Source organism: Periplaneta americana, chromosome 1, assembly GCF_040183065.1.
Source record: "Periplaneta americana isolate PAMFEO1 chromosome 1, P.americana_PAMFEO1_priV1, whole genome shotgun sequence".
NCBI classification, from domain to species: Eukaryota; Metazoa; Arthropoda; class Insecta; order Blattodea; family Blattidae; genus Periplaneta; species Periplaneta americana.
This window is the reverse complement of record NC_091117.1, coordinates 215,684,896-215,707,783: the sequence shown is the minus strand read 5'-3', so window position 1 is coordinate 215,707,783 and position 22,888 is coordinate 215,684,896. Positions and strand designations below refer to the sequence as shown.

At 34.8% G+C, this 22,888-nt stretch overlaps 1 protein-coding gene across 2 annotated transcripts; it reads left to right on the top strand.

Annotated features, from left to right (window-relative positions):
* The first annotated feature begins 330 nt into the window (after positions 1 to 330).
* On the top strand, positions 331 to 20,309 carry LOC138708009 (uncharacterized). Of its 2 annotated transcripts, none has more exons than XM_069838120.1 (5): positions 331 to 529; positions 4,593 to 4,766; positions 7,198 to 7,388; positions 12,468 to 12,575; positions 14,356 to 15,619. In XM_069838120.1, the coding sequence occupies exons 2-5, from the start codon at positions 4,593 to 4,595 to the stop codon at positions 14,513 to 14,515; spliced, it is 633 nt and encodes a 210-aa protein (XP_069694221.1). In that variant the 5' UTR covers positions 331 to 529; the 3' UTR covers positions 14,516 to 15,619. The 2 variants fall into 2 exon arrangements, with proteins under 2 accessions (XP_069694221.1, XP_069694225.1); XM_069838124.1 differs by lacking the exon at positions 14,356 to 15,619 and adding an exon at positions 17,135 to 20,309 and having other exon boundaries at positions 335 to 529.
* The last annotated feature ends 2,579 nt before the right edge of the window (positions 20,310 to 22,888 follow it).

Sequence of the window (22,888 nt, the reverse complement as noted above, 5' to 3'; positions counted from 1 at the left end):
AGCCTACTTTAATCGGGGACAAATTTGGTATGGTAATAGTGCAACAAACGTGAATGACCCACATGATTGACTGTGATTTTTCTGGATTTAGTTTAAATCGGAACGGGAAACGCGACTAAAGTTCATTATCTACTGTATGCTAAGTGTACATCAGGACGTGAACTCTGTTTGAAAATAAACTTTCCGGGTTTATCAGACAAATTACATCCGACTATGTGCTGCGTGGACGAATGTTGTTTGTTGAGGACGCATGTAACGGAGTTTCGTTACAGCGGACTGCAATTTATTTGACTCCAATGTTTGTTCTGCAGGCTTGGTATTTCGTGTCCTTGCACAAAACGCGAAGACATCTACAGAATAATGGATAGCGGAAATGAGCGGATAAGGCAAAGTGTCAGATGATCGTCGAGTGGAGGAGTTTCCATCTTGACAAGGAGGGAAGAAAGGCGGCAGAGCTGTCAGTTCTAATAGACTTGCAAGACAACCTGGCTGCGAAATTAACCAGCGAATCGCCCTAGAATAATCTACGGTAAGAAATTTTAATGAGTGGAACTAGAGTCGTAATTACAACTTACACTTAATTGAGAAATTATGATTATAATATTAATTTTATGGTAACACTGGTCTACAAAAAAGCTTTTTCTCTGCTACTAAGGAAATTTCAAGTTTTAATACTGAAATCGATGCTCTGATTCCAGATCTGTAATTACATTTATCATAGTATGTCAGGTTTTTGAGTTATGGGACTCTAACATTAAATCTAAATCTTACTATTCAGTATACTGTATAACAGAGTGCTGCATTGGAGTGAAATCGCTCGCTTGAACTCGTTCGAGTGTCACACCCTCGAGTGAGATATGATCGGTCGTGATTCGCTCGTAATAAATAGAAGCACAGTGCAAGGTCATCTCACCGACTTATCTTATGTTGTATGGAAGGCGACAGATAAGATACACATATGTTTTGCTCACACGATAAAAATAAGGCTTTATTTTCTGCGTTTATGACAAACGTTTAATGGAACAGTCAATGGAACGTACCAAAACAGTAACATGAAGTTATAAATAAAATAGTATGAAAAACTTCGATATACAGTTATTATTGCTAGTTAATAATTATTCAATATTTGATTTGCCACATATATAATATGATAGGTCCATACATAGTGTTCCGCCTATATACTGCGACAATGTAGAAACGTTTTACAAAATAGTATTGATATAGCAGTATATTAATAACAATATTAGTACAGAGATAACGTCACAGAAGATATAATAAAACGAATAATCATGCTGCACAAATTATTATTATTATTATTATTATTATTATTATTATTATTATTAGTACTAGAAAACTTGATACAGTTCTTGCATTATCGTGATTGTGTTCTCCGTTGATAATAATTACATTTACATCCAATAACATCTATCAGATGTGGCAAAAACAAAATCACTCCTGCGTGAAAGAAAAAAAAAAAAAAAAAGAAAAAAAAATTTACCTACAACAATTATATTACATTTTAAAGCATATTTTGTAGTTGTAAGCTACTATGGAGAGGATAGTTAAACACTGCAAAGTTTTGAAATGATAAACATATATGATGTTACTACAAAGTTCATCACTGTAACAAGAACGAATGTCTAACGGTCGGCTTATACCGTTCGAGGATTTATCGCTCGTGACAATTTTACCCATCATGCACGTGCGTTACCTATCGGATTATGCTATAAACTACTTGGCGCTCGAGCGAAAACGTCCGATGCAGACCTGTACAGAGATTAGTTCATATATTCTTTGCAATTGTTATATTATATTATTTTAAATACATTTACAAGAAGATATAGTCTACAATATGTAGTAAGCACTGAAAACTCTGGTAAAAGTGCTTGAGAGCTTTGCTTTTCCGCTTATGTTGGCATGTGGTTGATCGCTGTAGGAACAGCAGAAATCACCCATCATGCTCGGACCGTATTGACTCTGATACCTGGATTCCATTGTTGATATGTCCTGATGGAACCTCTAACCATGTTCGTCACTTACAGCACCGAGATTTCATGGAAAAAAGTCAAGGAATGAAGAAAGTGCGTTTTTAAAGTCATGCGACAACCTAGATTCTGAAATGCTCTAAGCATGTTATATGCTACCTCAGCATAATTATCAGCTCGGTAACTTCACAAAAACCTAGTTGACACTAGTACAAATTTGTCCCCAGCTTGGAGTTCAAGAGTACTCAGTTTTGACCTGAACGTAGTGTCACACATGATAATTAAAAATTAAAAATGTATTTATTTATTTATTTATTTATTTATTTATTTATTTATTTATTTATTTATTTATTTATTTATTTATTTATTTATTCTGGCAGAGTTAAGAACATGAGGCCTTCTCTTCCACACTACCAGAAGTAAAATACATAATGAAACAATGACAAAAATAGGAAAGTCATACATAAATATAAAAATAAATTTCATTCACATTAAAAAACTTACATGGGCTATAATGAAATATTAACTAAACATGATACATAATTAAGTTATTTACAATTCACATCCTAATTTCACTTTATGATAGGCCTAAATGACAATTTATATACACACAGAACCTATAAAAATCGGCTAACACTTACAAATCGCGTTGTGACTTGACAGAAAAAAACGAACTTCAGGTCTGTAATCAGCACACTCAAATTAGGGTTGGTACACTTCTTTTTGTTCAGTAACAAAATAACAATGAAATAAATGTATTAAAAATGTAAACATTAAAAATTAAAAATGTTGTTATTTTAAAATTGTGACGTGATAAAAAAAGGACTTCAGATCTCTAATCAGCACACTCAAATGATTACTATATAAACTAGTTACAATTGTGAATTTTTACTCTTGCACTAAACAGAATTTGAGATTTATTTACAACTACGAGGGAAAGAACAGATTTTTTAAATTTCGACGGAAGTCTCTGATTTCCTAGTAAGATAGCCTATGAATTTTCAGCATTCGGAACCAATCAAAATTCATGTGACCAGGAGGTTAGAGATTTTAAATCCGAATTTAATTTACTTATCCTCCATTCACCGAATCGGGACTGGCGTGGATATGAAGTCGTAGATAGTCCGCATGAAGATGATACGGACAATGTGGCATTGCTTATGAGACATCGTTTACATACAGGGTTAGTTAAAAGTCACGCACACCTGAATAACTTTTTAAGCATACGGTTCAGTGACATGAAACTTGGTATGTGGGGATAACCATATACTAAGAACTCAATAATGGCATTACCGAGTTTTTTCTACTTCCAGTTTAACCGGAAGTAACTCAAACTCTCTTATTTTAAATGGAACACCCACTATATTATTTTATTTTTGAATAGTGCTCATTAAGAGCTTTTCAAAAATTACCCACACTTGATACTTCTGTACAAATTCAATGTTACTAAGTTAAGGAAACAGAAAAGTGTATCCAATATTAAAATAATAAAAGCACCACCTAAATAACTTTTGAAGCACACGGTTCAGTGACATGAAACTTGGTATGTGGGGATAACCATATGCTAAGAACTGAATAATGGTATTACCGAGTTTATTCTACTTCCGGTTTGACCGGAAGTAACTCCAACTCTCTTATTTTAAATGGAACACCCAATATATTATTTTATTTTTGAATAGTACTCATTAAGAGGTTTTCAAAAATTACCCACACTTAATACTTCTATACAAATTCAGTGTTACTAAGTCAAGAAAACAGAAAAGTGTATCGAATATTAAAATAATAAAATACTCCTTCCTTAACAAAAACAAAACAAAGCTAGCTCACCTTCTAAATCATGTGTTCAAATTGGTAGCCCTCAGCAGCTTTACAATGTGTCACTCGATCAAAGAAACCATTTAAGGAATGATTTAACCAGGCTTTAGGAATATCTTGCCCCACTTCCATTTTTATTTAGCAACACTGAATTTGTACAGGAGTATCAAGTGTGGGTACTTTTTGAAAAGCTCTTAGTGAGCTTTATTCAAAAATAAAAAAAAAACATGTATTGGGTGTTCCATTTAAAATAAGAGATTTGGAGTTACTTCCGGTTAAACCGGAAGTAGAAAAAACTCGGTAATACCATTATTGAGTTCTTAGTATATGGTTATCCCCACATACCAAGTTTCATGCTACTGAACCACATGCTTCAAAAGTTATTTAGGTGATTCGGGACTTTTAACTAACCCTGTACATTGGAAATACTGTAGAAGAGACCCTAAAACAGAACCCCGAGGAATCCCAGTCTCCACGATACGCCTTGATTGAAAACCGATTATAATATTGATACACTCATTCCCAAACTCAAATTCTCACGCAAACATACCTCCAATAATACAGATAGGCTACTCACACATTTTCACGCTTGAAATCTCGCTCATTCAATACTTTCTCTCACTTTCAATTAGTCATTATTCCAAAGTTTGTCCATTTATGCACAGTCTTTGTTTTTGACATATCGCTTTTTTAGAATGTTCGCTTAAACTATCAGAAAATTCTATCTTTGAACGTCAGTGTATCCACTATGTATTACGTTAATTTTCGCATATTTCTTGTCCCTTCATAAAGATGCTGCAAGACAAGGGGATGAAATACACGTGCCTGACCTGCCTTATCTTCATTGCCGGATTCCCGCTTTCCAGTCCCGTCATTCGCAAGCCAGATAACTCCACATTGGGAGACCAGAGACTGCTATCCAGGAAGAAGCGTTACCTCAATTTTCCCGATGGTAGCATTCTCCAGGTTTGTTATGTTTCACGGCCTGAATATAGGCCTAATAGTAACAATATCATTAATAAACATAAATCAAGTTTATACCTTTATAAATGCATGATAGTTATTAAGCTTCTAGCGCGTAAATAGCTGAGGGAATTAAAATATCATATATTATAAAAAAGAAAATATATTTAACAAGTTAGAACAATAATGAGTCATATTCTGAACTACTGTAAAATCTATGGTAAAATGTTATCAATATTTATAAAACAAACAAAAAAATGAAAATATTCTACTAACATTAATTATTATCATAGAATTGACGGTCCAAATTCTATTGCAAGTACCTTTAACAATAATTGAAATGTATATGTGCGCGTGTCTGTGTGTGTGTGTACAGAATGTTAGTATACAGGGTGGTTTACGACTAGTGAACAGCGCTTTGGGATTATCGACAGTTAAGGAGTTACAGCTAATTGAATTCTACGAAAGTAGCAGTGGTTTTCAGCAGAACTAAGAATTATTAACTTAGAATACACAGAAATATCAATTCAAAATATTATATTATTCATAAAATAAACATATCTCAGTTTGGAAGCAGATTTTCAATAACCCTCCTTCCACTTCAATGTACTTGGCCGCACGGATGTGAATGGCGCTTAGTGTTCCGTACCTCGTCACTGATAAGCGCAGCTGACATTCACTAGACCCATCATCTCCGTACTTCAAGTCAAAGCGCAACTCTTCATTTAGTTTACATTCTAATGTTTGTATTACGACGCAAGCAACTCCAGAGCCTGATTCACAGTATGACGTTTGGATTTTTACGAATAACTTTCAAACTAATGATAATCGGACTCATGTTTATATGATACTTTATGCTCAAAATGGTCCATAGAACTGATTGAAAATGCGCTAGGCATTATCGTGAATCACCCTGTATATGTGCAAATATTTTGATATTTGATTAATTTATGAATTAACGTACTATAAAAGAAACGTCTATAATTTAGCCTAGCGCATATATTCCATCACTCACATTCTTTTTCAGGCCGTTAAGGGTCATTAACCTTGCAGAAAGGTCACTCACCAATATATTTTTAAGTATATTGTAAAGACTGACTCTGAATTAGCCGATATTCATATTTTAATGTACAGAAAGCAAGAGAATCTGCAAATGCGTCAAGGGATATTTATCAGGGTTACAGATAGATTAATATTCGTGCTATGTGCCATTGATTCTAGGATACAGCATCTCTTCGACTTACGATCCAGGATCGTGGCCCGCAAAGTGACGTTGTTTCCTTTCGTAATGTGACACAACTTTTCTAAAAAAAAACTATATTGTTAAGAAAATATTATGGGATTCTCCATAACTCTACTTGGAGCTATGTAATTTTCGAAAGGACATTGTATTGTATTGTAGTTATTAACATTCCAAATTATTCATACCTTGCTTCACAGCTAGAATATGGAACAAGTAAAAAAACTTAATACTATTATAAAGTCTTAATTTATAGTCACAGTCTAGTTGAAATGTATACAAAAAGATTTACAATATAGCCTACTAGTACAACACAAAGTTTTAGTATCGATTTCATGAAACGTTGTAGAATGTCATTAATTCACCTAGATAATTTTTAGTAGGTTATTTTACGACGCTTTATCAACATCTTAGGTTATTTAGCGTGTGAATGAGATGAAGGTGATAATGTCGGTGAAATGAGTCCGGGGTCCAACACCGAAAGTTACCCAGCATTTGCTCATATTGGGTTGAAGGAAAACCCCGGGAAAAACCTCAACCAGGTAATTTGCCCCGACCGGCCGGGAATCGAACCCGGGCCATCTGGTTTCGCGGCTAGACGCGCTAACCGTTACTCCACAGGTGTGGACGCCTACAGAATAGAAGGCATGAGAAATTAGGTACTTTTTTAATTTGGCTCTAAATAATCTTATGTTTTGAGTTTCATTTTTTATATCGAGGCTATTAGAAATTTTACTGCCATATAACGCACTCCTTTTTGATAGCACGATAGACTTGCAGATGGAGTATGAAAGTCATTTTTAGGCATATTTATGCTATGAACTGTTGAATTAGTTACAAAGTTTTCATGATTATATACGAGGAAGATTATTAATGAAAAAAATAATGGCAAACCATGGGCATTATTTGTAGCTTTTTTTTTTTAATAGTCCTACATGATACCCTACATTTGGGATCATTCATTACGAATGTAATTTATATATGGCGCCTGTGGTGCACTCTGGATAGTCTCTACGAACTAGGTGTAGATCATTGGCTCTAGTGACATCTATAAGCTCACTCGTAGAGTCGAGGAGAATAAGAAGTTAAGAACCCTGCCAATGGAGAAAAGCTATCTTAATACAGTCATATAGATAGTTGACAGTATTTCTTTCTTTTTTGTGCTATTGTGTTTTCTTAACATCTTCCACACAGCTGGGTTATTGCCTGCAAGTCGCGGGATTGATTGGATCCGACTTGATATTTGGGTACACCATTGGAACGAACTGGGATCTGCCCAGCAGCGTCAATGTGCAGTTACATCGCGATGACAAGCAGAAGGCAGACGGTATCCATCGCAGACATCGCAGGGATCTCTACGCCAAGTTGGAGCCTATTCTTACCACGTAAGACTTAACCTATGTATTTATACAGGGTGATTCAAAATGTAAGGTCAACCGGTGAGGATACGATTCAGGGCGACATTTAGAGCAGGACCTTTGTCAGTTTTATTTATTTGCAAGTTGGAGCCTATTCTTACCACGTAACACTTAACCTACGTATTTATACAGGATGATTCAAAATGTAAGGTCAACCGGCGAGGATGCGATTCCGGGCGACATTTAGAGCAGGACGTTTGTCAGTTATATTTATTTGCAAGTTGGAGCCTATTCTTATCACGTAAGATATAACTTACGTATTTATACAGGGTGATTCAAAATGTAAGGTCAACTGGTGAAGATACGATTCAGGGCGACATTTAGAGCAGGACCTTTGTCAGTTTTATTTATTTGCAAGTTCTTACCACGTAAGACTTAACCTACATATTTATACAGGGTGATTCAAAATGTAAGGTCAACCGGCGAGGATACGATTCAGGGCGACATTTATAGCAGGACCTTAGTCAGTTTTATTTATTTGCAAGTTGGAGCCTATTCTTATCACGTAAGTCTTAACCTACGTATTTATACAGGTTGATTCCAAATATAAGGTCAACCGGTGAGGATGCGATTCCGGGCGACATTTAGAGCAGGACGTTTGTCAGTTTTATTTATTCGCAAGTTGGAGCCTATTCTTATCACGTAAGTCTTAACCTACGTATTTATACAGGGTGATTCTAAATATAAGGTCAACCGGTGAGGATGCGATTCCGGGCGACATTTAGAGCAGGACGTTTGTCAGTTTTATTTATTTGCAAGTTGGAGCCTATTCTTATCACGTAAGACATAACTTACGTATTTATACAGGATGATTCAAAATTTAAGGTCAACTGGTGATGATACGATTCAGGGCGACATTTAGAGCAGGACGTTTGTCACTTTTATTTATTTGCAACCGTTTCAGAGCTACAACAGGTCAAATATTTACTGATAACTAAGGTGACTTACTTGCAATAATTACTAATTTACGGTACTTTATTGGAGCAGCTACTCAAAATGTCCTCCGTTTGCGCGCAAATATGCCTGGGCGCGTTCTCTTACTACGCTTTGCACAAGATCTAACAGCCCGTTTCGTAGCCTGGTGTCTGTTGCAGCTGCAATAATTCACTGGAAGCAGATGATCTCTGTCTGTGATCTCCGTAGCGTACACCTTTTCTTTCATAAAATCCCATACAAGAAAGTCCAGAGGCGTTAAGTCAGGAGACCGTGCTGGCCAATCACATTTCACGGCGTGTTCCATTGCCATCTCATCAATTGTGGAAATCATGCTTATTAAACATCCCTATCTAGCTAAAACAACTGACGGCAAATTAGTATTTATTGTAAGTATCATGAGACTGATATTAATTATTTGGCCTGTTGTAACTCTGAAACGGTTGAAAATAGATAAAACAGACAAAGGACTTTCTTGCTCTAAATGTCCCCCTGAATCATCTCCTCACCGGTTGACATTACCTTTTGAATCATCCTGCAAAATAAAGCGTTATTAGAAACTAGTTTTGGACATTCTATTCCAATTATAGATATTATTTGCATAGATTTTTTTAGAAATCCCTTTAATCACGAAATATAAAGTTTTTGGGAACACAAATGGATGGGTTAAGAAATGGAATATTTGGAAATCTGAATTTAGAAATCGCTCCACGGCCTTGGATGCGTTGTAGATGAAAATCGTCTTCTCCGTAAGACTTTCTCATACTGCAGCCCATGTAACCTACGTGAGATGACAAGGCCATGCTTAAACTACGGTAGAACGGCCTCTATATTGGTGAATGGTAGGTCCATGGCTCATTTCTTTCACGGTTCATACCGTGAAAGAAAGCACGGGAAAACCACAGACAGGACAAGTAGTCTCAATTTAGGAGACTAGCTAATTGGTCCATTACTAGTGGCTAACAAAAAGAAGAAGGAATTCTATCGAAAGGAACATTCAATGTTGCAAAAAATCTCGAGTAAAATCAGGCCTAGGATAGGCCTGTGAAATATAGCTATGTATGATTGCTACCTTGTGATGACTACAGTCGCTGAGAATATCATGATTAATACTGGAAGCCGGGCTTGCCATGCGCCGAGTCCAGTCCCGTCAGCCTCTCCGGTGTGAGAATAATCGTAATATTATGTCTTTCCTTGATCCGTCTCCGACTGGTTAGCCGTCGTGTTTTTACGGTTAATATTCAAATCTATACTAATAATAAATCTGTAGCCGAAATTTTTCTGGTAATTTTCGATTTTCCAAAAATAATTGGTCCTAACATATACAATTAACCACCCTGAAACCGAAAATCGCTTTTTTGAAATTTTTGTTTGTATGTCTGTCTGTCTGTATGTTTGTTACCTTTTCACGCGATAATGGCTGAACGGATTTCCATGAAAATTGGAATATAAATTAAGTTCGTTGTAACTTAGATTATAGGCTATATGGCATTAAAAAATGCATTATTTAAAAGGGGGGTTATAAGGGGGCCTGAATTAAATAAATCGAAATATCTCGCTTATTATTGATTTTTGTGAAAAATATTACATGACAAAACTTTCTATAAAAATAATTTTCGATAAGTTTTATTCCTTGAAAAAGTTTGAGAGGACTGATATTTAATGAGATAAATGAGTTTTAAAATTAAAATAACTGCCATCTAAGGCCGTGTAATGAATTAAAAAACAAATGACTTCGTCTATAAGGGGCCTTGGACAGCAACAATCGAAAGCTATTAAAGATAGCCTACAGAGAATGTTTCTGTGTTTGTATGAAGTAATATCAGAAGCTAAATTAACCGATTTGTATAATTAATTATTAATTCACCATTGGAAAGTGTAGTTTCTCTAGATGGACATAATGCTATAATGTTATTACAGTAAACTTCTGAGTGAATCGAGGACAGGTAAGATTAAAATAGCTTCTTATGCACAGAAAACTTGATAGGCTATTCTGTACATTCGTTTCCTGTATTTCCTAAAATAATTGTTATGACCAAATGAATGGTCTCTGGATCAAAATGATCGCATTTTAATTATGCAAATACAATTTAAATTAAGTAACATAATTAACGATTTATCCTTATATCAAACACGAATGTTCGCTTGGATCAAATGTCCTATTTTAATGATGTAATACTTTATATTTATTTCTAACGGGTGCAGCGGAGCGCACGGGTACGGCTAGTTGTAACATAAAATTATATTATATAATTAAACAAATATCTGATTGAATTTAATATTATCGACCCCTTCAAATCTGGATTCAGAAGCGGGCATAGCACTTCCACTGCCTTATTGAATTTAACTGAAGATATACGGGAGGCTATGGATAAACGACTAGCAAAAATATTAATTTTATTGGATAATAGCAAAGCATTTGATTCTGTTGACATGGAGCTACTATTAACTAAACTTCGAGTGTTAAATTTTTCTGACAGCGTTATCACCTGGATGCACTCCTACCTCACTGGCCGCCAGCAGCGTGTTCTGTTTAATAATCGGTTCTCCTCCTGGCAGACAGTAGAGTTAGGATTTCCCCAGGGTTCGGTATTGGGTACATTACTTTTCTGTCTCTATATTAACGATATCGCCAAGTCATTTAAATATTGCAGATATCATATTTATGCAGATGACGTTCAACTATACATTTCCGCCAGTTCTGATGGACTAAGTGACTGTATTAATAGACTCAATAAAGATCTCGAATCCGTTTCATCTTGGTCTCAACAATTCGGACTTAACTTAAATACAGATAAATCACAGGCTATCTTATTTTCGAATAAAAGATTAATCCCCGATATTAATAAGCTCGACCTTCCTCCAGTGACTCTGAATAAAGCGATCATTCCATTCACTTCAACTGTAAAAAACCTGGGAGTTCATTTTGAATCTAACCTTACTTGGGACACGCATATTAAACACACATGCAAGAAAGTATTTTCCACTCTTCACTCATTAAAAAGATTGTACCACTATCCAGCTAAATTAAAGCAGACGCTTGTACAGACTCTTATTATGCCTCATTTCGATTATTGTGACGCTTTATTCAGTGATCTCAGGGTGGATTTATCCCAGAAACTGCAACGTGTTCATAATGCGTGTGTTCGTTTCATTTGTAATGTCCGCTACTACGATCACATTTCGCCTTCTTTCGATACATTATTGTGGCTCAGGTTAAATGAGAGGAGAAAGTTACATTCCCTTTCTCTGTTATACCGAATTTTGCACACCTCTGCTCCCTCTTACTTATCTGTCCGATTCCACAGTCTTTCTCGGTATCATAACTTAAATACTCGGTCACAATATGATAACACGCTAGAAATACCACTGCACACATCATCTATTTATTCTTCGTCTTTTACTGTTGCTACTTCTCGTCACTGGAATTCTCTGCCGCCTGAAGTCAAGGGCTGCCGAACTTTAATTTCCTTTAAATGTAAATTAGAAAAATATCTTATGATGAGTTGCCAGACCTAACGTGTTGCAAATGTGTTCCACTGTATTTATTTTTATTTTATTATTTTTTTTTGTTTCTTATTTTTTATAATCTAAATCGTGTTTCTTTATCACTTAATGCCAATATGTATCCCACTATGTTGTTGTTTTTTTATTATTAATCTATTTTTTGTGTACATTTTATTCAATTGTCGGTTTCTGCTTTAATTATGTAAATCCTACTTAATTGTAATCTAATACTAATATGTATACTAATGTGTTTATTTTTATTTTTACTGTGTACATTTTTTTTATTGAATTATCGGCTTCTGTTTTTAAGTGATTTGTATTTCATTGTAACAAATTAATATATATCTCACTATGTTTATTTCTATTTTATGAAGTAAATTTTATGTAACTACCTCTTTTGATCTCATTATGTATCAGTATGTAATTACTTAATTCCGATCAAGTTTTATGTTCATCTGTGTAAGCAAGTTTTAATCCTGGTTGAGTGTAAGAGAAGGCCTTACGGCCTTAACTCTGCCAGGTTAAATAAAGCCATTATTATTATTATTATTATTATTATTATTATTATTATTATTATTATTATATTGAAACATGTTTTTGATTCAGGATGGGTGTAAATGGTCGAGCTTGTATCCTCCGGGCCCTGTGCGAAGCTGGTCGTCGAAAACCAGAAAAAGGGACTTTCTTGCAAGAAATCTTGTACTCCATATTCACGTGAGTAACCTCTAATTAGTAGGATGTAACTAGTGTTACTGTCACAACAATTTCACTAAATGAAGGTTTAAGTTTATTGAGCAATTGAACGCAATAATTTGTTGTAAATAAATGCTTTAAAATTACTTTTGTGCGAGATCGTGCGTATTTGCTTGTTTTCCGCACAGAACCAATACGCGGTAAGTGTGAAATACCACATTCAGTATTCCCAACATAACACTCATAACAATTTCCCTCTTCTTACCGCTTAAGCGCGACATTCATTTTACTGCTTTAGGCTTTTAACATATTATTTTTAGAGACGTTTAACATAGTAATAATTATGAATTGGAAACTTACCACTGCAATTTCACCTAAATTGCAATGTTAATTATTGTTTTTAAATATTTGCAAAAATTAAGTAAAGTCTACCACTCCACGAAACTTATTGCATTCCTGATACAAGTAACATTAAGGAAGCCGTGAAAAAATCAACAAGATTCCAGATGCCGATGTTATTACTGCAATATGTTATATAAATAATATTGTTAAAATATTAAAATGAAAAATAAATAACCTTACCGTTTGTTTTAAGTTCGCATTTATAGACTGGGGGAAAAAAAAGACAGACGCATATCACGGCCTGCTGGAGTATAGTAAACATAGAAAACATTTTATAGCAAGAAAGATATTTTGGTTTTCCGAAATTTGCCGTCATTAAACAGAAACCAAGATGGAGATTTCATTGCAACTAATTAGAAATTCGTCTTTCAGGTATGTAATGTACGATACACGAGCGGTATGTTTGTTTTCATGTTTTCGGAAATTAAAAAAGCTCAACTACGTTTCGCTTTTTCAATCTTTTCCTCGACCATGAAAACGTCAACATACCGCTCTTGTAACGTAGATTACTATTTTCCACCCACATGACATATACAGTATATTTGAAGAATCTGATATTACATCCTTTTACCGGGGGCATAAACCGTGGATTTTACACACCAAATAAAGTAAAAATAAGAATGGAGAAATTCACAAATCTTGTACACGAACACAACAGCTGCTCATCTAAAGTAACTTACACCGGTTGCGTGGTATTTCCTGTCACGCTAGAGTTCTGTTGCTCTTCTTAAACGTTCGTGCATCATGCAATCTCTAATGCTTTTCCGACACCAGAATTGCAGTGCGAACCAGATATTTAGTGGTGCACACACAACCGCATAAAATCTGACTGTAGTCTTCAGTTCATTAATTAAACTTTTACTTTTAGTTAATTTTTAAATAAATTTTTAAATAAATCTTTCTCAACTTGGTCAGGTTGCCAAAGACAAAGAATGTAACAGTAGGATTAAACATTTAAAATGACATTAAAAATGTCTTGCAAGAAATTTGTTTACAATAAACTGAAATTTGCAGTAGATAATATTTCACGTAATGAAAAATTAAAAAAATTAAAGGTAAAAAAAGTGGACTGAGAAAATTCAACTGTAATTTGAAATGAAATGCAAATGTCGCCGTAAAATCTGCACAGAACTCTTCAAAGCTATAATAGAAATTTCCTTAATTGTTGTTCTTAGGACTCCAAATTTATGACAGAATTTCACAAATTGTTTTGTTATGGTCCCTCTAGCGCCCACTATTAATCCGATGACTTCTATATTCCTGAGTTTATATGATGTTTTGTAATAAGGGGTAGTTGGTTCATAAATTGTCCTTTTCTCTAGATTAACCTCCTCGGGTTGATTCTGATACGTCTCGAATCTGATGGTCGGATCCAGAATATAACCTTTTGTCTTTCCAGGTTTAAATGTTATAATATTAATACGCCGATGACTTCCGGTATCCGCTATTCCATGGACTTCTTCATAGGTAGTGTAGCCATTGGACTTGAGACATGTTGTGATTACAGACCTGATCTTGTGATGTCTGCTGTTACCAAGAGTTTCGCCAAATGGGCATGAACCCAAGACATGAGCCAAAGTTTCAACCTCACTGTGGCATCGCCTACAGTGGTTATTGTCTTGAATACAGGAGTAACATTACCGGTCATCTTTAGCGCATCTCTCCACTCGGAGCTGGAAAGGCCTGTATGATGTCTGACCCAGCTGTTTGCGGGAGTGAAGTCTTGATATAAGCTGACTCCTTTACCTTTATGTGGCAGTTGACATCATTTATTAAATTCTTCAAAGCGTAAAATTTTCCTGAATTAAATGTGCTAGAGGAAATTCATACGTGAATTTTGTTACTTCTTATTGTAAATCTCTTGTAGAACAAGTGAATTTATGACCATTTTTGTGTGTAAAAAATGTCTTAGTAATTCTTATAGCAGTAACAATATTAATCTGTTTCCATTTCGGTTAATTACGTTTTCACCACGAGTAACAAACACCGATTTACGTAATACGTAATATACTCGATACCCTGTTATATGCAGATGATCGAGTATTTCTATCTGACAATGAAGAGGAGTTACAATATTCAGTGCACCATCTAAACCTCAGAGCAAAACAATTTAAGATGGAAATATTAAATGAGAGAAAAAAAAAAGTCATGGCATTTCAGGGAAAATTTCCAGTTTTCAGTAAGATATTCTATGAAGACTGGTTGGAACCTCATAAGTGACACAAATAAGGCAACTAAGCCAGGAGATAATAGGGTAGAATGGCCAGTTCCTTCCCCCCACAATCGCATACATCGAAGACTACGCAATAACATATTACACTATGACACAAGACGAAATATTAATTTAACATTAGTAGAACCTAAATGTCTCACATCTGCTGGTCTAATGCATAGCATTAATTTTGGCCCTCGGTTGTACAATGCTTTAACTAAATTACACCCAGAACTTCTAACATGTAACCCACTAACATATAACAAGAAAATTAGAAACGTGTTAATATCTTCAATTTGATTAAATAAATTTATAGCATGTATGTATGAATAAATCAACCTATATTATATTTGTATTCTATAATTTTGAAATATATAGTCCTACTTTTCACGTGCGATATTATTCTTCTCTAGTGTTAATATTATATTATATAATTCCATTGCCGCTGTAATTTAAATTTTATTTCCTATTTTATTATTACTTATTTATTTTTTATAATTATTATTTTTTTTCTATATTTCTCTTATATTAATATTGTATTATATAATTTTTGTAACTGTTAATTTTAATTATATTTCCTATTTTATTTTATTTTATATTCTCTTATAGGCCTATTAATATTATATCTGAACTGCGACCGAACACGAGCGCTGCTCATTCGGTCTCAAATTTTGTTAATACTACTGTATCTCCTGTTTTATATTGTTTGTATTATTTTATTTCTATTTCTCTTGTTTGTTTGTAATTATATTCTTTATTCTGTATATATTTAAATTTAAAATAAATAAATAAAATAAATAAATTAGTCAGACTTCAGATATAGGCCTATACAAACAATTGTTCTTCCTCTGTCACATATCGTCAAGTGAGATGTATTGCCTCATAATAGATGTAGGCCTACATATCAGACAGAACCTCAATCAGAGGTAATATGTGTGTAGATGAAAAACATTTGGAACCAGTGAAATCCTTAAAATGCTGAATTCAAGAAAACTGAGCAGACAAATCTTATAACTAGACAGTGGATGCGAGATGATTTATCGTTGAATGTAGGTGAACATTTACTATATGTTACATTTTTTTCATCCAGACCATTTGCTGAACAGGTTTTAAAAGTAAACAGACGATGTCAACATGTTACTGCATCTCCGTACAGTCAGAAGGAAAAAAAAAACGTACTGTAGTACATATCTTGCAAGTTCAGTCCTCGTCATCATTGATGCAATTACCAGCGTTGCAGTAAACGACGATATATTCTCGTAAGTTGTCGAAACTGAATCGTCTTCGCCTATCGCTTAAACAGTTTTTGTATCGAGAGAATTTCTGAAGAAAACCTCTAAAATGGGGATCACTCAATTTCTTTAGAGGAATATTTGTACTGAGCACCATGTTGCACGTGTCGTTAGACCCGCACAACTAAATGATGATGATGATGATGATGATGATGATGATGATGATGTAGATGGTTTCTGAGATTTCATTTAACGCATTTCCTGTGCGATGTACTGTTGCAATGTTTGTCTATAGCCTAAGTTGTTCTGGTTTTTATTTCAATTTTACATACTTAATCTCATACTTCTTAATTTCGTTTAACGTTTTGCCATTATGAATGGATCAGCACAACATATTTAACGCGTACTAAATACTTGAGCAGGATAACTCAACTGCACACATTGCGTTGCAATGTGGACCGGGGTTCCTTCGTTATGTACGCTGCTGTACTCGCCAGGTACACAAAAGACGGACGGCGCGGCACGTGCCATATACTCTGATACGAAACAACTTCACTTTTCCTTAAGTCATCCCGCATACATTGTGTACTTATAACTGATGCAGTATTTTGGTGATGATGATGATAATGATGACGGATGAAATACTCATGTTAGAGGCGACTACTTTTACATCACTCAGAGATTGTACGTTGTCTGATATAAGGTACTAGTGTAAATTTGAATTCTGGTTACAGATACCCATCAAGCAACGACCCTGAGGAATATGACGAGATGTACCACGTGTACGACCGGGCTCATCGCGCCATCAGAGACTGCACAACGCTCTTCCCAGAATGCCCCACATCTTTTATAAATCCTTATACGCCAATTACATGAAACAAAAATAGTTTTAATGCAATTTGGAGTCAACATTCTATCATCTTCACTTAAAAACCTGAATTTTTATCCAGAATATTTCCATCAAATAAATTAACTCTAGTCCAGGTGAAATCTGTTGGAGATTTTTCTGTTTTTCAGTATCAACACCAATGACATAGTTGTAAATATACGTACAATCTTACGTGTTGACACAAAAATGACCGATATTCTGTAGAGGGGAATTTGTCTAAGCGCAACTTCGGATAGCTCCTGGTTCACATGACTAGGGAAAGATTGTTAATTTTACACCTCATTTACCCCTTCAGTATATTTTTGTTATTTACTTACTTACAAATGGCTTTTAATAAACCCGGGGGTTCATTGCCGCCCTCACATAAGCCGTCATCGGTCCCTATCCTGTGCAAAATTAATCCAGTCTCTATCATCATATCCCACCTCTCTCAAATCCATTTTAATATTATCCTCCCATCTATGTCACGGCCTCCCCAAAGCTCTTCTTCCCCTCCGGCCTCCCAACTAACACTCTATATACATTTCTGGATTCGCCCATACGTGCTACATGCCCTGCCCATCTGAAACGTCTGGATTTAATGTTCCTAATTATGTCAGGTGAAGAATACAATGTGTGCAGTACTGCGTTGTGTAACTTTCTCCATTCTCCTGTAACTTCATTCCTCTTAGTCCCAAATATTTTCCTAAGAACCTTATTCTCAAATACCCTTAATCTGTGTTCCTCTCTCAAAGTAAGAGTCAAAATTTCACAACCATACAGAACAACCGGTAATATAATTGTTTTATAAATTCTAATTTTCAGATTTTTTGACAGCAGACTAGATGACGAAAGCTCCTCAACCGAATAATAACAGGCATTTCCCATATTTATACTCCGTTTAATTTTCTTCAGAGTGTCATTTATTATTTATAAGTTTATAACATTTTATCTATAAAGAGACAAAAAAGTAAAAAACAAACAAAACAAAATGATAAAAAAGAGTGTTTCATAAGAAATACGTTGGTATATAAATCTAAGCTCTCACAACACGAATCGAAGTCTTTCAAAGGAAACTTAGCGTATATTTGTCTAAGACAGCGGTGGCGAAAATGTGATCGTGCGCCGAGCCACTGTGTAACCTGTAACGTGCATAGCACCTATAGAGGGAGGCGGACACCTGAAGGGGAAGTAAAGCAACTGTCTGACTTATTAACGGATTTTCATTTTCCTTACGTCAAGCACTTAAATATAATTTTATACGGTAGAAGGTTACAAACTAAGGTTTAGTACGTGTAACGAAGAAAGAAATGAACAAGAAAACATAGGACACATTATCACAAATTAACTGTATTCGGAATGTCTCTGCGACAGAGTTTCAAAATCAGGAATTATGTCACTTACTGCCAGTCGTAGCTGATCACGAAGGTTTTTGTCTGTCAGTCGTGATCTAAATTTGGTTTTTACTACTTTCATTGTTGAAAATAATTTTTCACAAATGTACATGACCTCAAAAGAGCAAGCGTAAGAACGAAGCTTCGGGTATTTATTTTTAGCAACGAATTAAAAAGGTCAACATTTGTCAAATCCTTACATCTAGCTTTCATTTAACATCACATTGTAAATCTGTGAGTTTAAATTGAAGATCTAACCGCATTATTCGTACATCTGCTGAAAAAGGATCGACGTACAGAGATAATAATAATAATAATAATAATAATAATAATAATAATAATAATAATAATAATAGGGACGAATGGCGGGCTTATGTGATGGCGGCAATGAACCTCCGGGTTCCTTAAAAGCCATAAGTAAATAATAATAATACTTAACCTTTTAATGTGTCATAGTAACATGTAGTATAATGCCGCGTTATGTTAAAATTACAACCGTTTTCCTCGTAATACTTGTCAACAAATCATACATTTAATATTCTCATCGGTCAGCGCGTCTGGCCGCGAAACCAGGTGGCCCGGGTTCGATTCCCGGTCGGGACAAGTTACCTGGTTGAGGTTTTTTCCGGGTTTTCCCCTCAACCCAATATGAGCAAATGCTGGGTAACTGTCAGTGCTGGACCCCGGACTCATTTCACCGGCATTATCACCTTCATCTCATTCAGACGCTAAATAACCTAAGCTGTTGATAAAGCGTCGTAAAATAACCTATTTAAAAAAATATTCTCATCATATTATCAGCAAAAAAAATGCGTCCTCCCATCCTCCTTGAAACTTCCGTTTTTGTAGAGGTACATGGTTTCGATAGAGACACTGCGACGATATGCCACTCGCAGGTCAGAGACAAATACAAATGGCACGGAGTTTGACTCCAGTGAGTGAGAGAGAGAGAGTTGTGGGAGGTAGGAAGCAAGTGAAATGCATAGCTATCATTGAGAGCCACAATGTGCTCGTGAGTCATATTTTCGCCACGGCTGGTCTAAGATGATACTCGTACATGTGTGTACGTCACTGCAGTTCTTATCGACGATTGGATATTATGTCTGCTAGTAAATCCTCTAATTTGTCACACGCTGTTTAAGAAGTAACGCTAACAAGCAAATCACAAAACTCTATCCACAGCTTCATGAAAAAATTATACTTCGGTAACTTCATACACCACACGGAACTGATGTCAGATTTTCGTTGATTATTTCTTCGTCGAAAGAAACTGAGATATGGAATAACTTTCCTAATATAATACTAAGGAGATGCACTATGAAAGTAGTCGAATTTTTACAAATTTTATTATTTTTTATTTTCGCGGTAGAATATGTACGGTTTCTTGAGAAGTATTTTCATGAAAACATTTCATCTCAATATACTTCCAGTATACTTTTATATTATTTGATAGTTGTTAATGCACGAGTTATATGTAACCAAAACTTTAAATTTAATTATCTCAAAAAAGAAATTTTCTAAGTTTTCAACGACAAGTATTCATTTTATTTCTCAGTGGTTAAAGCTAGAGTGATGAAACTTGGCATACTTATTCATTAATATCTCTGTTGTGAAATGAAGCATTTGATTGGAGTATTCAGCATAGTTCCATTGCTACAGAATTATACACAAAGCAGTATTATTTTTTAATTCATGTTTGAACATTGAATAAATAATTATATATATATATATATATATATATATATATATATATATATATTTAACAAAAGAACAAATTAGAGTAAGGTATTACTAATACATCATTGCACAAATGCAGTGTTACCTTTAAGGAAAAGTTAAATTAAAAGAAATAATTTTCATTTTAGAAATAGAATTTTCACTAAGAAAACAAAATAAGAAATGAAATGAGTTTAATTTTTTTAAGTGTTTACGCGAAAAGATTTAAATTTACAAAGTATATTAAGATATTCGATGAAGGTTACTCATGTCCCAGTCACTATAAAAATAACTTGAAAATTCCTTGGATTTATAGTATTGATTAGTAGAAATTGATGTGACCAACGGGAGAGCTGTAAGACCACCCAGCCCGCCCTAAGGACGTACCTTATATATATATACGAAAATCGCCATATTTCGTTAATGTGACAGTGGGTTTCAGTGCCGCCAACATAGTAACAATATTACTCACCTAATCAAACCTAACCTAACCTCTCTCATAATACTGCACACCCAATAAAACATAATCTAACATCTCTCATAATACTACACATGTAATCTAACCTAACCTATCACATAATTCACACCTAATCTAACCTAAACTAACCTGTCACATAATACTACACACCCAATCAAACCTAACCTAACCTCTCTCATAATACTGCACACCCAATCAAACCTAACCTAACCTCTCTCATAATACTATACACCCAATCAAACCTAATCTAACCTCTCTCATAATACTATACACCCAATCAAACCTAACCTAACCTCTCTCATAATACTACACACCCAATCAAATTTAATCTAACCTCTCTCATAATACTATACACCCAATCAAACCTAATCTAACCTCTCATAATACTGCACACCCAATCAAACATAACCAACATCTCTCATAATACTACACATCTAATCTAACCTAACCTATCACATAATTCACACCTAACCTAACCTGTCATATAATACTACACACCCAATCAAACCTAACCTAACCTCTCTCACAATGCTACATACCCAATCTCACAATCTGAATCCCAGACCTGACCGGGACTCGAATCTGGGCCGCTTGTGTGACAGGTCAGAGGTCTGACCACTAAACCACCACAGGGGTTCACCCATACCACTTACTTAATCTTCTATAATTCACCTTCACAACACACGCCATAACAACGTCAAGGCCGCAATCCATAAACACGAATTACATGGCTAACGAGACCATAAAGAATGAACACGAAACAAAATCAAAATTACTGGAAAAAGAACATCTATTTGCCGATTTTCACTATCAATGAGACACTAAACAGTAAAACAACACTTTCAGGTCCTGAGTTACGAATAATTACTGTTAAATAGCATATAAATGTCTAAAAAACATTATCTGTTCTCCTATCCGTTATTTCGATTCACTTCTAATGGGGAAACATTTATCGGTCAAATCCACACATGTAGCCCTACATTTTGCGCTGCATTAGGAAATGTAATATTTGTACTTACCTAAGCCAGGTATTCGATACTCAGGAGGTACTTCGTACGTCTTAGCTTCCAATTTGGCGTACCACTGATATTGCTTCATGATGAACTGTTATATTCTTTTATAACTTTCTTTTTGTAACTCGTTCACTTCCTGCCTTCGCACATTTTTATCAGCGCAACGTTAGGTTCGTATTTTAAAAGATCCATTACCGTGAAAATGTGAGGATAAGGGGTAATTTCCTAGAAGACGGGCAAAATCCAACATGGCTGACGAAAACTACCAAAACGTTCTGCCAACTATGAAGTTCAAATGTCACCAAACATTACAAAATCAAACATGGAAAATCAAACATATATTCATATTTTTAAGGAAGAAAAAGCCGTTTAAAAAATGAAAATATGTTTAATTTTTCACCTCTGATTTTTATGGTGTTTGGTGGCATTTGGACTTCATAGTTGGTAGCACTTTTCTGGCAGTTTTTGTCCGCACTTTACCCCTACAAATCACTAAAACACAAAAGAAAAAAATAATTTATCACCTAATCAAACAAAATTCAATCCTCATTAACGTCTTCAAAGACAACCACTTCACTTGCATTATGACACAGGCTTCAAGGCAATCTAAACTTAAAGCATGCAGCCAACCAAGAACTAAACCACCACTTTGTCGTACAGTCAAGTTCACATAACTAAACCATGTATTTACACAAAATGAAATTCTCTTTGAACTCTTATTACACCTTAACTTGTACGGAGAATTCAATGAACAATTCCTTGGAATCACAGGAACAGTTTTCTCGTCAACAATCGATACAATTTTTATTCACCAGCGAAAGAACTGAACCAAAATCGACATAAAATTTAATGCTCTGTTCTATGTTCACACATCTTTCACAAATATCATAAAATTACAAACTTTCAATAGGTTTACCCATCAAACACAATATAACACCACTCACGTCAGACAACCAAGAACAACTTACTGACGTCATTATCCATTCAAAATTAACGAAAATTCTAGAACACATGATGAC

Excerpts from the sequence above, each read along its gene's own strand:
- LOC138708009 (XM_069838120.1), top strand. The coding sequence starts at position 4,593 with ATGCTGCAAGACAAGGGGATGAAATACACGTGCCTGACCTGCCTTATC. Across the intron at positions 4,767-7,197 it reads CCGATGGTAGCATTCTCCAG|CTGGGTTATTGCCTGCAAGT; the intron begins GTTTGTTATGTT and ends TCTTCCACACAG. Across the intron at positions 12,576-14,355 it reads ATCTTGTACTCCATATTCAC|GTTTAAATGTTATAATATTA; the intron begins GTGAGTAACCTC and ends TTGTCTTTCCAG.